The following is a 14,534-nucleotide window of genomic DNA, read 5'->3' as shown; positions in this document are numbered from 1 at the left end:
TTTAAAGTTTCTAATTTTAATCAAAGGTCCTTGAACACACCACAGTTATGTGCCATGAGATGCAAAAGTGAAACGTGTACAAAACTTTCTCCTATGATGCTACAAATGCATTTATATTTTTTAACCTTTTAAAGTTTCTAACTTTAATCAAAAGTCCTTGAATGCACCACAGTTATGTGCAATGAGATGCAAAAGTGAAACGTGTACAAACATTCCTCCTATGCTGCCACAAATATATATATATATATTTATTTACATTTTAAAGTTTCTAACCTTAATCAAAGGTCCTTGAACACACCACAGTTATGTGCCAGGAGATGCAAAACTGAAACGTGTACAAAACGTTCTCCTATGATGCTACAAATAGATTTATATTTTTTAACCTTTTAAAGTTTCTAACTTTAATCAAAGGCCCTTGAACACACCACAGTTATGTGCAAAGAGATGCAAAGGTGAAACGTGTACACAACTTTCTCCTATGCTGCCACAAATAGATTTACATTTTTTTTACAGTTTCTAACTTTAAAAAAGGTCCTTGAATGCACCACAGTTATGTGCCATGAGATGCAAAAGTGAAACGTGTACACAACTTTCTCTTATGCTGCCACAAATAGATTTACATTTTTTTTAGAGTTTCTAACTTTAATAAAAGGTCCTTGAATGCACCACAGTTATGGGCCATGAGATGCAAATGTGAAACGTGTGCAAAACTTTCTCCTATGCTGCCACAAATAGATTTTTTTATTTTTTACCTTTCTTCTATCACCTCCTCCTTGTTCCAAAATGCTGTGTAAAGGCTAAAAGGTGAACTTTGATGACCTTATGACGTCTGTGTCGAGTTTGCTACTATCAAGGTGGAACGAACCGTTTTGTATTTTAAAACATTTGTAACTTTACTCAAGCATATCTTTGTGTTACCTTGCCATTGATGTCGTTTTTTTTAAATAATTAGCATATTAAATGACAACTTTAGAGAAGCCCAGGGGCCCCACCGTGCTTGGGGCCCCGGTACAACTTTCTCACTTTCTCCTTTGCTGCTGATTTCCGATTGATTCGTGTTTTCACACAGGCAGATTGTTCATGTTGTGGAAGTCATTCACGTTCCCTTCCGGGCCCTAAAAGATGCTGACGAATGTGTCCATTGCAGGGGACGTTCTGAAGCCGTCGGCGTGGATGCTCTGCGTTGACCGACGAGTGGTGATGGGCCCGCACTCCAACCTCCTTCACGGGGTCGCTTCGGTCTTTGCCAGCTACTACATCTTCAACTTGGAGTACCCCGTGGACGGCTCGTGCACCCTGGAGTTCATCCAAAGGTATGGACGCCAAGCCACGCCCCCTTGGTTACTGTTGTCATGTCCCACGCCACGAATTTCAAACAATATTAGCGTATCTTTCTGTCACAGCAATCACTTAAAGGGGGACTGTACTTTTTCTAGAATGTTGCTTATCATTCCCAATGCTCATGTAAGACAATGTTTTGCATTATAACTCGTAAATAAATGCTAGTAAAAGTCAGCAAACAATGGAGGTAACTGGGTACGATTTATTCCGCTTATAAAGCGCTCTTAAAAAAAACTTGTATATACACGCTGTAAGTATATATGTAATGTAGTCAGGGGTGCCGAAAAGGGGGGGTAAAGGAGACGGATTCTAGGGGCCCATGATGGAGGGGGCCCAGAGAGGCCCCCTAATGATGATGAAATTATAATACAGGAAAAAATAATGACACTGTGTTGGGGGCCCTGTAAAGATTATTTTCATGGGGCCCAAAATCCCTAGCGGCGCCCCTGAATGTAGTAACACTCATAATAACGTGTAATATTTACGTATTTAGCTCATTTTAAGCATGCAATGTCGAATCACTTATCCCTTCAGTAACACCACTAATCATGGCAGACTTCATGAGAGACAACAAGGATTACTGTGGGACAAATGATGATCCAGAAACATATATTTTTGAGCCTGAACATAAGGAGGATGAGGTACAAGTTTTCAAAACTGAGTGAGAAACAGATGCAGCACAAACTGCTCACAAACTATGAACATAATAAAATAGAGATGTCCGATAATAGCTTTTTTGCCGATATTGTCCGACTCTTAATTACCGATTCCGATATCAACCAATACCAATATATACAGTCGTGGAATTAACGCATTATTATGCCTAATTTTGTTGTGATGCCCCGCTGGATGCATTAAACAATGTAACAAGGTTTTTCCAAAAATAAATCAACTCAAGTTATGGAAAAAAAAAAAAAATGCCAACATGGCACTGCCATATTTATTATTGAAGTCACAAAGTGCATTTTTTTTTTTTTAACATGCCTCAAAACAGCAACTTGGAATTTGGGACATGCTCTCCCTGAGAGAACATGAGGAGGTTGAGGTGGCGGGAGGGAAGGGGTGTATATTGTAGTGTCCCGGAAGAGTTAGTTTCTGGGTATTTGTTCTGTTGGGTTTATGTCGTGTTACGGTTGCGGCTGTTCTCTCGAAATGTGTTTGTCATTCTTGTTTGGTGTGGGTTCACAGTGTGGCGCATGCTTGTAACAGTTTTAAAGTTGTTTATACGACCACCCTCAGTGTGACCTGTATGGCTGTTGACCAAGTATGAATTGCATTCACTTGTGTGTGTGAAAAGCCGTAGATATTATGTGACTGGGCCGGCACGTAGAGGCAGTGCCTTTAAGGTTTATTGGCGCTCTGTACTTCTTTTAAAAAGTCATACATTTTACTTTTAGAAACCGATACCGATAATTTCCGATATTACATTTTAAAGCATTTATCGGCCATCTCTATAATAAAACAATCACTTACTGTACAATGTCTGCTCTCACTGGCATGCCGCCTGATGAGATGTTTATCTTCCTGTTTAGATGAAGAAATAATCATAATACTAACGCAGGTATAAAAAAATTAGCATCCTTTTGGTTGTCAAAGTTGACCCAACTTCTCATTTGATGTCCACGACCTTCTAGAATGAACTTTCACCAACTCAGAGGCTCAGCACAATATGTCAATATAGCGGCCTAAGCGAGTTAGCGCTCTGTGATCGCGGCGCCGCTAAAAGTAGTTCCTCTACGTTAGCGCTCGGTTAATATTCAGGTCACAAGACGTAAATGGAGTACTGTTGGCTGCTCCTCACGGGAGGGAACGAGCAGACAAATGTGGTGGGGGAGGAGCCGTGTGTGTGTGTGTGTGTGTGAGTGTGTGTGTGTGTGTGTGTGTGTGTGTGTGTGTGTGTGGGGGGGGGGGCTTAAAAGAGAGGCGCCGCTGAACGAGAGGTTGTCTTTTCCGAAGCTGTCAAATAAGTCCGCTTTGGTCCGGTCCCATCACAATTAAAAACGTGCTGCGGTACGAAGCCCGCTTCCTCCATCTCTTCAGTACGCGCAGGGACAAAACGACTGCCAGCGAGACACAAAATGATGGTTTACTCGTTTTGTACGGTATAGTATCGTGGTACTAATGAATCAAAAACGGTACTATACTCTGTTTGAAAAGTACCGGTTCCCCCCCCTTTTTTTAACGGGCATGACGGCGCGTCTTCGTCACATCATGACATTGCTGGTTTTACGAGAAAGGAGCATGTTCAGCTGCGCACACACACGGAGTACTTACAAGCAGACACGAGAACGGACGCATTTTGGCTTAAAAACTAACAAAGGTGAAGTTATAACTTCTGAAACGCCCTCAGGAAGAGGTGCTTTAAGACATGGCTAGCTCGCTAACTTCTAAATCACTAATCCTCGTCTCCATGGCGACGAACGCAGTACGTCTCTTACAAGTATCATTATCACTGGAGGACGAGGAATAGCTAAACATGCTTCACTACACACCGTGGCTCACCGGCGTCAATGCGAACGACGCCGTCCCTGAACGTAAACAAACGCCACGGGTGGATCTACACCTGACATCCACTGTAATGATACCAAGCACAATAGCGTGTGTAGTCGATACTATGATTACATCGATATTTTTACCGTCACAAAATCGTTTTTTTTTTATTTTATTTGTTTATAAACTCAGGACAAATGAGGACTTTGAATATGACCAATGTATGATCCTGTAACGACTTGGTATCGGATTGATCCGCTTTAGCTACTTCTAAATCACCAATCCTCGTCTCCATGGCGACGAACACAGTACGTCTCTTACAAGTATCATTATCACTGGAGGACGAGGAATAGCTAAACATGCTTCACTACACACCGTGGCTCACCGGCGTCAATGCGAATGACGCCGTTCCTGAACGTAAACAAACGCCACGGGTGGATCTACACCTGACATCCACTGTAATGATACCAAGCACAATAGCGTGTGTAGTCGATACTATGATTACATCGATATTTTTACCGTCACAAAATCGTTTTTTTTTAATTTTATTTGTTTATAAACTCAGGACAAATGAGGACTTTGAATATGACCAATGTATGATCCTGTAACGACTTGGTATCGGATTGATCCGCTTTAGCTACTTCTAAATCACCAATCCTCGTCTCCATGGCGACGAACACAGTACCGGTACGTCTCTTACAAGTATTATTATCACTGGAGGACGAGGAATAGCTAGACATGCTTCACTACACACCGTAGCTCACCGGCATCAATGCGAACGACGCCGTTCCTGAACGTAAACAAACGCCACGGGTGGATCTACACCTGACATCCACTGTAATGATACCAAGTACAATAGCGTGTGTAGTCGATACTATGATTACATCGATATTTTTATCGTCACAAAATCGTTTTTTTTTAAGTTTATTGGACAAATGAGGACGTTGAATATGAGCAATGTATGATCCTGTAACGACTTGGTATCGGATTGATACCCAAATTTGTGGTGTCATCCAAAACTAATGTAAAGTATCAAAACAACAGAAGAATAAGTGATTATTACATTTTAACAGAAGTGTAGATAGAACATGTTGAAAGAGAAAATAAGCAGATATTAACAGTAAATGAACAAGTGGATTAATATTTAATTTTTACAGTTTGTCCTTCATAGTGTTGACAAAAAAATAGAATGATAAATGACACAATATGTTACTGCATATGTCAGCAGACTAATTAGGAGTCTTTGTTTGTTTACTTACTAATAAAATACAAGTTGTCTTGTATGTTCACTATTTTATTTAAGGAATAAATTGCATTAATAAAAATATGTTTGAAAGGGGAACATTATCACAATTTCAGAAGGGTTAAAACCATTAAAAATCAGTTCCCAGTGGCTTATTTTATTTTTCGAAGTTTTTTTCAAAATTTTACCCATCACGCAATATCCCTAAAAAAAGCTTCAAAGTGCCTGATTTTAACCACCCGTCCATTTTCCTGTGACGTCACATAGTGATGCCAACACAAACAAACATGGCGCATAGAACAGCAAGATATAGCGACATTAGCTCGGATTTAGACTCGGATTTCAGCGGCTTAAGCAGATTACGCATGTATTGAAACGGATGGTTGTAGTGTGGAGGCAGGTAGCGAAAACGAAATTGAAGAAGAAACTGAAGCTATTGAGCCATATCGGTTTGAACCGTATGCAAGCGAAACCGACGAAAACGACACGACAGCCAGCGACACGGGAGAAAGCGAGGACGAATTCGGCGATCGCCTTCTAACCAACGATTGGTATGTGTTTGTTTGGCATTAAAGGAAACTAACAACTATGAACTAGGTTTACAGCATATGAAATACATTTGGCAACAACATGCACTTTGAGAGTGCAGACAGCCCAGTTTTCATCAATTAATATATTCTGTAGACATACCCTCATCCGCTGATCTGTCCAGTTTTGGAGTTGATGTCAGCAGGCCAGGGGAAGCTAGGGTCGATATTCTTCTCTTGATCATCTTCGGTGGCATAAGGGACGGTGTGAGCCAAGACATCCAGGGGGTTTAGCTCGCTCGTCTGCGGGAACAAACTGCCGCCATTGCTTGCCGTGCTACCGAGGTCCTTTGTCCCTGAATTGCTCACACACTCCGGCAGATTCAATGGGGGTCTGGCGGCAGATTTCTTTGACTTTATGGTTGGAAATGCATCTGCTTTGAGTGTCGCAGGATATCCACACATTCTTGCCATCTCTGTCGTAGCATAGCTTTTGTCGGTAAAGTGTGCGGAACAAACGTCCAATTTCTTGCCACTTTCGCATCTTTGGGCCACTGGTGCAACTTGAATTCGTGTTGTTACACCCTCCGACAAGGTATGATGTCTCCAAGGTACGGAAAACAGTCGAAAAAACGGAAAATAACAGAGCTGATTTGACTCGGTGTTTGAGAAAATGGTGGATTGCTTCCCGATGTGACGTCACAACGTTTAATTCGCCAAAATTCACCCATTTAGAGTTCGGAAATCGGTTAAAAAAATATATGGTCTTTTTTTCTGCAACATCAAGGTATATATTGACGCTTACATAGGTCTGGTGATAATGTTCCCCTTTAAACCGGAAGCGGAAAGTGCCATCAATAGCGTTTCTACTCGGATGGATTCCTCCTTCATCACTCCAAGCGACGTTTGTAAGTTTTACAATATAACTAAACCAATTCCTACTTACTAAACCGTCCCGTGTGTGATGTTGTAGGAGTGTTTTCATGCATTGTAATGTAACAAAGCTGGCGTACTTAGTAGGGCTGCAACAACTAATCGATTAAAATCGATTATAAAAATAGTTGGCGATTAATTTAGTCATCGATTCGTTGGATCTATGCTATGCGCAACATTTTTTTTTGGTTTTTTTAAACTTTTATTTATAAACTGCAACATTTACAAACAGCTGAGAAACAATAATCAAAATAATAGGGGTGTAACGGTACGTGTATTTGTATCGAACCGTTTCGGTACGGGGGTTTCATTTCGGTGCGGAAGTGTACCGAACGAGTTTCCACACGGACATATTAAGTAGCGTACCGCACGTTGTGTAAACAATACTCAAAATGCCGGACATTTTAATTTGACCCCCTTAACATGCTTCAAAACTCACCAAACTGGACACACACATCAGGACTGGCGAAAACTGCGATCTAATAAAAAAAACCTAATCCCAAAACTCAAAATTGCTCTCTACCGCCCCCTAGGAAGAAAACAGACAAAACGGCCTCTAACTCCCAGTAGGAATGTCGTAGAGACATGAAACAAAAACCTCTATGTAGGTCTCACTTAGACCTACATTTCATACACTGACATCTTTCGGCAATAATCAACAGGAAGTTTGCAATTCCCCCTTCAAAACAAAAGTTTAGTAAAAAGAGTCACTTTTGCCTCTTTGAGCTGTGATTTGACCCCTTTAACATGCTTCAAGGCATGATGTCTCCAAGGTACGGAAAACAGTCGAAAAAACGGAAAATAACCGAGCTGATTTGACTCGGTGTTTGAGAAAATGGCGGATTGCTTCCCGATGTGACGTCATCGCTCCGAGAGTGAATAATAGAAAGGCGTTTAATTCGCCAAAATTCATAATTTACGTAAAACCGTGAGTAATGAATAAAGTTTTCATCAATTAATATATTCTGTACACATACCCTCATCCGCTCTCTTTTCCTGAAAGCTGATCCGTCCAGTTTTGGAGTTGATGTCAGCATCTGCTTTGAGTGTCGCAGGATATCCACACATTCTTGCCATCTCTGTCGTAGCATAGCTTTCGTCGATAAAGTGTGCGGAACAAACGACTGACCATTTCGTCGGCTTTCCCCACAGCCTCGTATTTTGAACAAATTTCGTCCAATTTCTTGCCACTTTCGCATCTTTGGGCCACTGGTGCAACTTGAATCCGTCCCTGTTCGTGTTGTTACACCCTCCGACAACACACCGACGAAAGTGAGAAAATGGCGGATTGCTTCCCGATGTGACGTCACAACGAGAGCGAATAATAGAAAGGCGTTTAATTTGCCAAAATTCACCTATTTAGAGTTCGGAAATCGGTAAAAAAAAAAGGTCTTTTTTCTGCAACATCAAGGTATATATTGATGCTTACATAGGTCTGGTGATTATGTTCCCCTTTAATGTACCCTAAGATGTTTTGTTAATATAAAGCCAATAATGAACATTTTTTGTGGTCCCCTTTTAATTAGAAAAGTATCAAAATATTGGTATCGGGACAACCCTATCGTATACAAAGACATATTTGGTGCCATCTAAGAGTTCGTAACCTGGAAAGTTCTCAAAAAGAGGGGTTCATAAATGGAGGTTCCAGTGAAAAAGAGAGTTAAATTGTCCTCACGCTCCCTCTTTGCTCCGTAAAGGAAGAAATAGAATGTCCAAAAACCAATCTGTTGTTCACAGGTGCTTCTTGGGCATCAACCCAGAAAAAGGTGCAAAGTCCCGGAAAAGACGCGCCGGCAGCATGAACGCACAAATCAGCTCCCTTTTCCGGAAGCTGCTGGATTTTGAATGGTCAGCATGAAAGGATGCGGTCCCTGGTCAGGCAGGACTTGTTGGCTTTCACCCGTCTTCTCCCAAGTGGGGTTGCGGGGGCAGCAGCCAAAGCAGAAGCCCGGACTTCCCTCTGTACCAGGGACTTTGTCCAGTTCTTTGCGGGTCAACTTGTTTTGTTAATGGAGCCTCGCAGGTAAGTCCTTTATGCTATTGTGTAGCAAAATAACTTTCTTGTGTTACGTTAACACAACGCTGCCTTTTCACATTAAAAGTCTGCTTTTGGTCTGGAATACATTTCTCAATAAATGAGAATTATTTCTCAAACTAGAGCAACTTATGTACAAAATACAATAATTATAACTGATACTTCAAAATAAAGCATGTATGTGTGTATGTACATATATATACTGTATATATACACATATATATATATATATATATACATACATACATGTATGTATATATGTACCGGTATGTGTGTATATATATATATATATATATATAGATTTTTCCCAAAGGGACCGTAGTCAGACCAATGTGGTCTGCCAATGATGCAAGGCGCTTGTAATCAATAATAGCACACCACCTAAGCCACGCTCACCCTTTAGAGCACAGCTGTACTTTCCTGGCACTAAACCTATAGAAAATAGTTCTCAGGTTTACATTTTGCACTATTTTCTTACACTTTATGAAGAAGCATTTCTTACATATTCCTTATTTTTAGGAGCTTATTATTAAGTGTTAAATGTGATTTGACTATTTTGTTGACATTTCCTTTCTGCCTTCATAGGTTACATTTGAAACAAAAACGTTTTCATTGTGAATGCTCCAAAGCATTCTCTATCAATAATAATCGATATCGACCTAAATTGTGATACCGTTTTCAGCCATGTCGCCGAGTTCCACCGTGACCTCCTGGACTTGCAGCTAATTCTGGACTATTCACATTACATCCAGATGGTTTTCCTCTTGTCTGACTAATAAATGTTACAATGTAGGATACCCGTGTTTATTGAACGACGTGTCAAATCATAAGATTCTTACACGCCGTTTTGCAGTCTTTTTTTTTTTTTTTTTTTTTAAAGCGAGACATTTGTGACATCACAGATTGACGGACGTACATATACGGGCATTTCTAGTTATTATAGCTTCTTGTTATTACCCTTTTATGCCCTCCCGCTACAAAACTAAATACTCAGTTGGGCGTTAATATTTTGCACGGGACTTTCGTCGACTTGGACTGAGGAACCACAAGAGAAGGTAGGAACAAAGTTTTATTTTCATTACAACAAAAGATGTGTTTTTAAACGTCAGTGTACCTAATGTTGTGACCAGCTCTTTACAAAAATCATCATAGGTTTCTTTTACAAAACGTTTTAAACGATTGGGATCATACACAAAATACCTTTTTAGAACAGTTTACTGAACATATACTCATTTTTATTTTCAGTTGTCACTTTTCTATTTTAGTCGTCATGACGTCACTGCGGCGCATCCTCCTGCTTCGGCTGAGGGACACCACCTTCTTGACCCGCGACCCGCTGCTGGACGTCTGCGGGACACGTAAGCAAGCACACCTTAGCCCAGACATGTCACGTTTTATACAAGGACACTTTCAAAACGGAAGGGAACAAAGTGGATTTGAGATACAAGTGTTTTGAGTTAAGAGCGCCGTCACAGAATCAGTTAAGCACCTAAATTGAGGCACTTTTCTTAATACACTTAAGTTTCATTTGCAAGTATTATATAGTTCAGGGGCACTGAAATATTAACAATTAGTAATATTAGTTTTGATTTGAATTATTTAATGATTATACCTCATCTACTTACAATTTAACACAATAAAACTTGTCAAATGAAATGAAAGCATGTGTAACTCACAAAGATTATCAAGGCTTAGGTCAGGCTGATTACAAAAATAAACACTACCGTATTTTCCGCACTATAAGCCGCACCTAAAAACCACAAATTTTCACAAAAGCTGACAGTGCGGCTTATAGCCCGGTGCGCCTTATATGTGGATTAATATAAATATTTATTTTCATAAAGTTTCGGTCTCGCAACTACGGTAAACAGCCGCCATCTTTTTTCCCCGTAGAAGAGGAAGCGCTTCTTCTTCTATGGTAAGCAACTGCCAAGGTAAGCACCCGCCCCCGTAGAAGAGGAAGCGCTTCTTCTTCTACGGTAAGCAACCACCCGCCCCCGTAGAAGAAGAAGCGCGCGGGTATTACGTTTCATTTCCTTTGTGTGTTTACATCTGTAAAGACCACAAAATGGCTCCTACTAAGCGACAGGTTTCCGGTTCATGAAAAGACGCAATCTCTCCATCCGCACACGGACTACTATTTCACAGCAACTGCCTAAAGACTTTCAAGAAAAGCTGGCTACTTTCCGTGCATATTGTAAAAACAAGATAGCTGAAAAAAAGATCCGGCCAGAGAACATTATCAACATGGACGAGGTTCCACTGACTTTTGATATTCCTGTGAACCGCACTGTGGATACAACGGGAGCACGTACGGTGAATATTCGCACCACAGGGAATGAGAAGTCATCCTTCACTGTGGTTCTAGCTTGCCATGCTAATGGCCAGAAACTTCCACCCATGGTGATATTCAAAAGGAAGACCTTGCCAAAAGAGACCTTTCCAGCCGGCGTCATCATAAAAGCTAACTCGAAGGGATGGATGGATGAAGAAAAGATGAGCGAGTGGTTAAGGTAAGTTTACGCGAAGAGGCCGGGTGGCTTTTTTCACGCAGCTCCGTCCATGTTGATATACGACTCCATGCGCGCCCACATCACGCTGGTTTTTAATATATTATTAAAGTTTGACTGACCTATCTGACTGTTTTTTTGACATTCCTTTAGCGCAGTTAGATGCGGCTTATAACACGGGGCGGCTTATAGGTGGACAAAGTTTTGAAATATGCCGTTCATTGAAGGCGCGGCTTATAACCCAGGGCGGCTTATGGTGCGGAAAATACGGTAATCAAATATACTGCAACACACCTTGGAAAACTGATGAAAAATATATTTACGTAGTGCCAAAACAAATTCTAACTAAATTAATAAATAAGATAATGTATATGTTTCCTAATTAAACTGTCCAAAGAATAAGCTTCAACACTTGGAAGTAGTGTTTGCCAGTCTAGTTGCGCCCTACAAAGTCTCCATACTGTAAGGTTTCTACCAATTGATGGTAACGTGCATCTTAGTTGTATTATTTTCTCCAAACTATTATTAAAGGCTTACTGAAAGCCACTACTACCGACCACGCAGTCTGATAGTTTATATATCAATGATGAAATCTTAACATTGCAACACATGCCAATACGGCCGGGTTAGCTTACTAAAGTGCAATTTTAAATTTTGCGCGAAATATCCTGCTGAAAACGTCTCGGTGTGATGACGTCACGGATTGTGGAGGACATTTTGGGACAGCATGGTGGCCAGCTATTAAGTCGTCTGTTTTCATCGCAAAATTCCACAGTATTCTTGACATCTTTGTTGGTGAATCTTTTGCAATTTGTTCAATGAACAATGGAGACAGCAAAGAAGAAAGCTGTAGGCGGGAAGCGGTGTATTGCGGCCGACTGCAGCAACACAAACACGGCCGGTGTTTCATTGTTTACATTCCCGGAAGATGACAGTCAAGCTTTACCATTGGCCTGTGGAGAACTGGGACAACAGAGACTCTTACCAGGAGGACTTTGAGTTGGATGCGCAGACACGGTACCGTGAGTACGCTTCCAAACATTTGATCGCTTGCCCGTACGTGCGTGCCGCTATGTGCATGTCACGTACGTAACTTTGGGGACTTTGGGGAAATATATGTGCTGTATGAACTTTGGGGAGGTGAACGGTACTTTGGGCTGTGGGATTGAGTGTGTTGTGCAGGTGTTTGAGTTGTATTGGCGGGTTATATGGACGGGAGACGGGAGGTGTTTGTTATGCGGGATTAATTTGTGGCATATTAAATATAAGTCTGGTTGTGTTGTGGCTAATAGAGTATATATATGTCTTGTGTTTATTTACTGTTTTAGTCATTCCCAGCTGAATATCAGGTCCCACCCGCCTCTCACAGCATCTTCCCTATCTGACCTCTAGTCCTTCACTCTCACTTTCCTCATCCACGAATCTTTCATCCTCGCTCAAATTAATGGGGAAATCGTGGCTTTCTCGGTCCGAATCGCTCTCGCTGCTGGTGGCCATGATTGTAAACAATGTGCAGATGTGAGGAGCTCCACAACCTGTGACGTCACGCTACTCGTCTGCTACTTCCGGTACAGGCAAGGCTTTTTTATCAGCGACCAAAAGTTGCGAACTTTATCGTCGATGTTCTCTACTAAATCCTTTCAGCAAAAATATGGCAATATGGCGAAATGATCAAGTATGACACATAGAATGGACCTGCTATCCCCGTTTAAATAAGAAAATCGCATTTCAGTAGGCCTTTAATCAACTTGTTCGATTACTTTCTGTTGCAACATGTTATATCTACACCTCTGTTAAAATGTATTAATCACTTATTCTTTGGTTAATACTTTACATTACGGTAGTTTTGGGTGATGCAATAGATTTTGATCACAATTATAAATCAGACAAAACAGCGTAATAATATAATTAAAATATTTCCTATCATTGGTTCTGATTTAAAGCCTTTGGTTTCGGTCCTTAAAGTCTTCGGAGTTTGTAAACAATAACCAATAAAAGATGTTTTGATGATAAAAGAAAATATCCAACTACAAACCACGTTTCCATATGAGTTGGGAAATTGTGTTAGATGTAAATATAAACGGAATACAATGATTTGCAAATCCTTTTCAACCCATATTCAGTTAAATATTTGATATATATATATATTTGATGTTCAAACTGATAAACATTTTTTTTGCAAATAATCATTAACTTTAGAATTTGATGCCAGCAACACGTGACAAAGAAGTTGGGAAAGGTGGCAATAAATACTGATAAAGTTGAGGAATGCTCATCAAACACTTATTTGGAACATCCCACAGGTGAGCAGGCAAATTGGGAACAGGTGGGTGCCATGATTGGGTATAAAAGTAGATTCCATGAAATGCTCAGTCATTCACAAACAAGGATGAGGCGAGGGTCACCACTTTGTCAACAAACGTGTGAGCAAATTGTTGAACAGTTTAAGAACAACCTTTCTCAACCAGCTATTGCAAGGAATTTAGGGATTTCACCATCTACGGTCCGTAATATCATCAAAGGGTTCAGAGAATCTGGAGAAATCACTGCACGTAAGCAGCTAAGCCCGTGACCTTCGATCCCTCAGGCTGTACTGCATCAACAAGCGACATCAGTGTGTAAAGGATATCACCACATGGGCTCAGGAACACTTCAGAAACCCACTGTCAGTAACTACAGTTGGTCGCTACATCTGTAAGTGCAAGTTAAAACTCTCCTATGCAAGGCGGAGACCGTTTATCAACAACACCCAGAAACGCCGTCAGCTTCACTGGGCCTGAGCTCATCTACGATGGACTGATACAAAGTGGAAAAGTGTTCTGTGGTCTGACGAGTCCACATTTCAAATTGTTTTTGGAAACCGTGGACGTCGTGTCCTCCGGACCAAAGAGGAAAAGAACCATCCGGATTGTTATAGGCGCAAAGTTGAAAAGCCAGCATGTGTGATGGTATGGGGGTGTATTAGTGCCCAAGACATGGGTAACTTACACATCTGTGAAGGCGCCATTAATGCTGAAAGGTACATACAGGTTTTGGAGCAACATATGTTGCCATCCAAGCAACGTTACCATGGACGCCCCTGCTTATTTCAGCAAGACAATGCCAAGCCACGTGTTACATCAACGTGGCTTCATAGTAAAAGAGTGTGGGTACTAGACTGGCCTGCCTGTAGTCCAGACCTGTCTCCCATTGAAAATGTGTGGCGCATTATGAAGCCTAAAATACCGTTGAACAACTTAAGCTGTACATCAAGCAAGAATGGGAAAGAATTCCACCTGAGAAGCTTCAAAAATGTGTCTCCTCAGTTCCCAAACGTTTACTGAGTGTTGTTAAAAGGAAAGGCCATGTAACACAGTGGTGAACATGCCCTTTCCCAACTACTTTGGCACGTGTTGCAGCCATGAAATTCTAAGTTAATTATTATTTGCAAATAAAAAATAAAGTTTATGAGTTAG

At 40.9% G+C, this 14,534-nt stretch overlaps 1 protein-coding gene across 2 annotated transcripts in view; it reads left to right on the top strand.

Annotated features, from left to right (window-relative positions):
- The window catches only part of LOC133575676 (uncharacterized), a 53,216-nt gene extending 44,802 nt beyond the window's left edge, over positions 1-8,414 (top strand). For both annotated transcript variants that reach the window (XM_061928396.1, XM_061928395.1), the window contains exons 8-9: positions 1,148-1,313; positions 8,272-8,414. In XM_061928396.1, coding sequence (XP_061784380.1) covers positions 1,148-1,313; positions 8,272-8,392 — 287 coding nt within the window. In that variant the 3' untranslated portion in view covers positions 8,393-8,414. The remainder of the gene's footprint in view (positions 1-1,147; positions 1,314-8,271) is intronic.
- Positions 8,415-14,534: the final 6,120 nt, after the last annotated feature.

This window comes from Nerophis lumbriciformis, linkage group LG33 (assembly GCF_033978685.3).
Source record: "Nerophis lumbriciformis linkage group LG33, RoL_Nlum_v2.1, whole genome shotgun sequence".
NCBI lineage: Eukaryota > Metazoa > Chordata > Actinopteri > Syngnathiformes > Syngnathidae > Nerophis > Nerophis lumbriciformis.
This window is presented reverse-complemented; position numbering and strand designations above follow the sequence as displayed.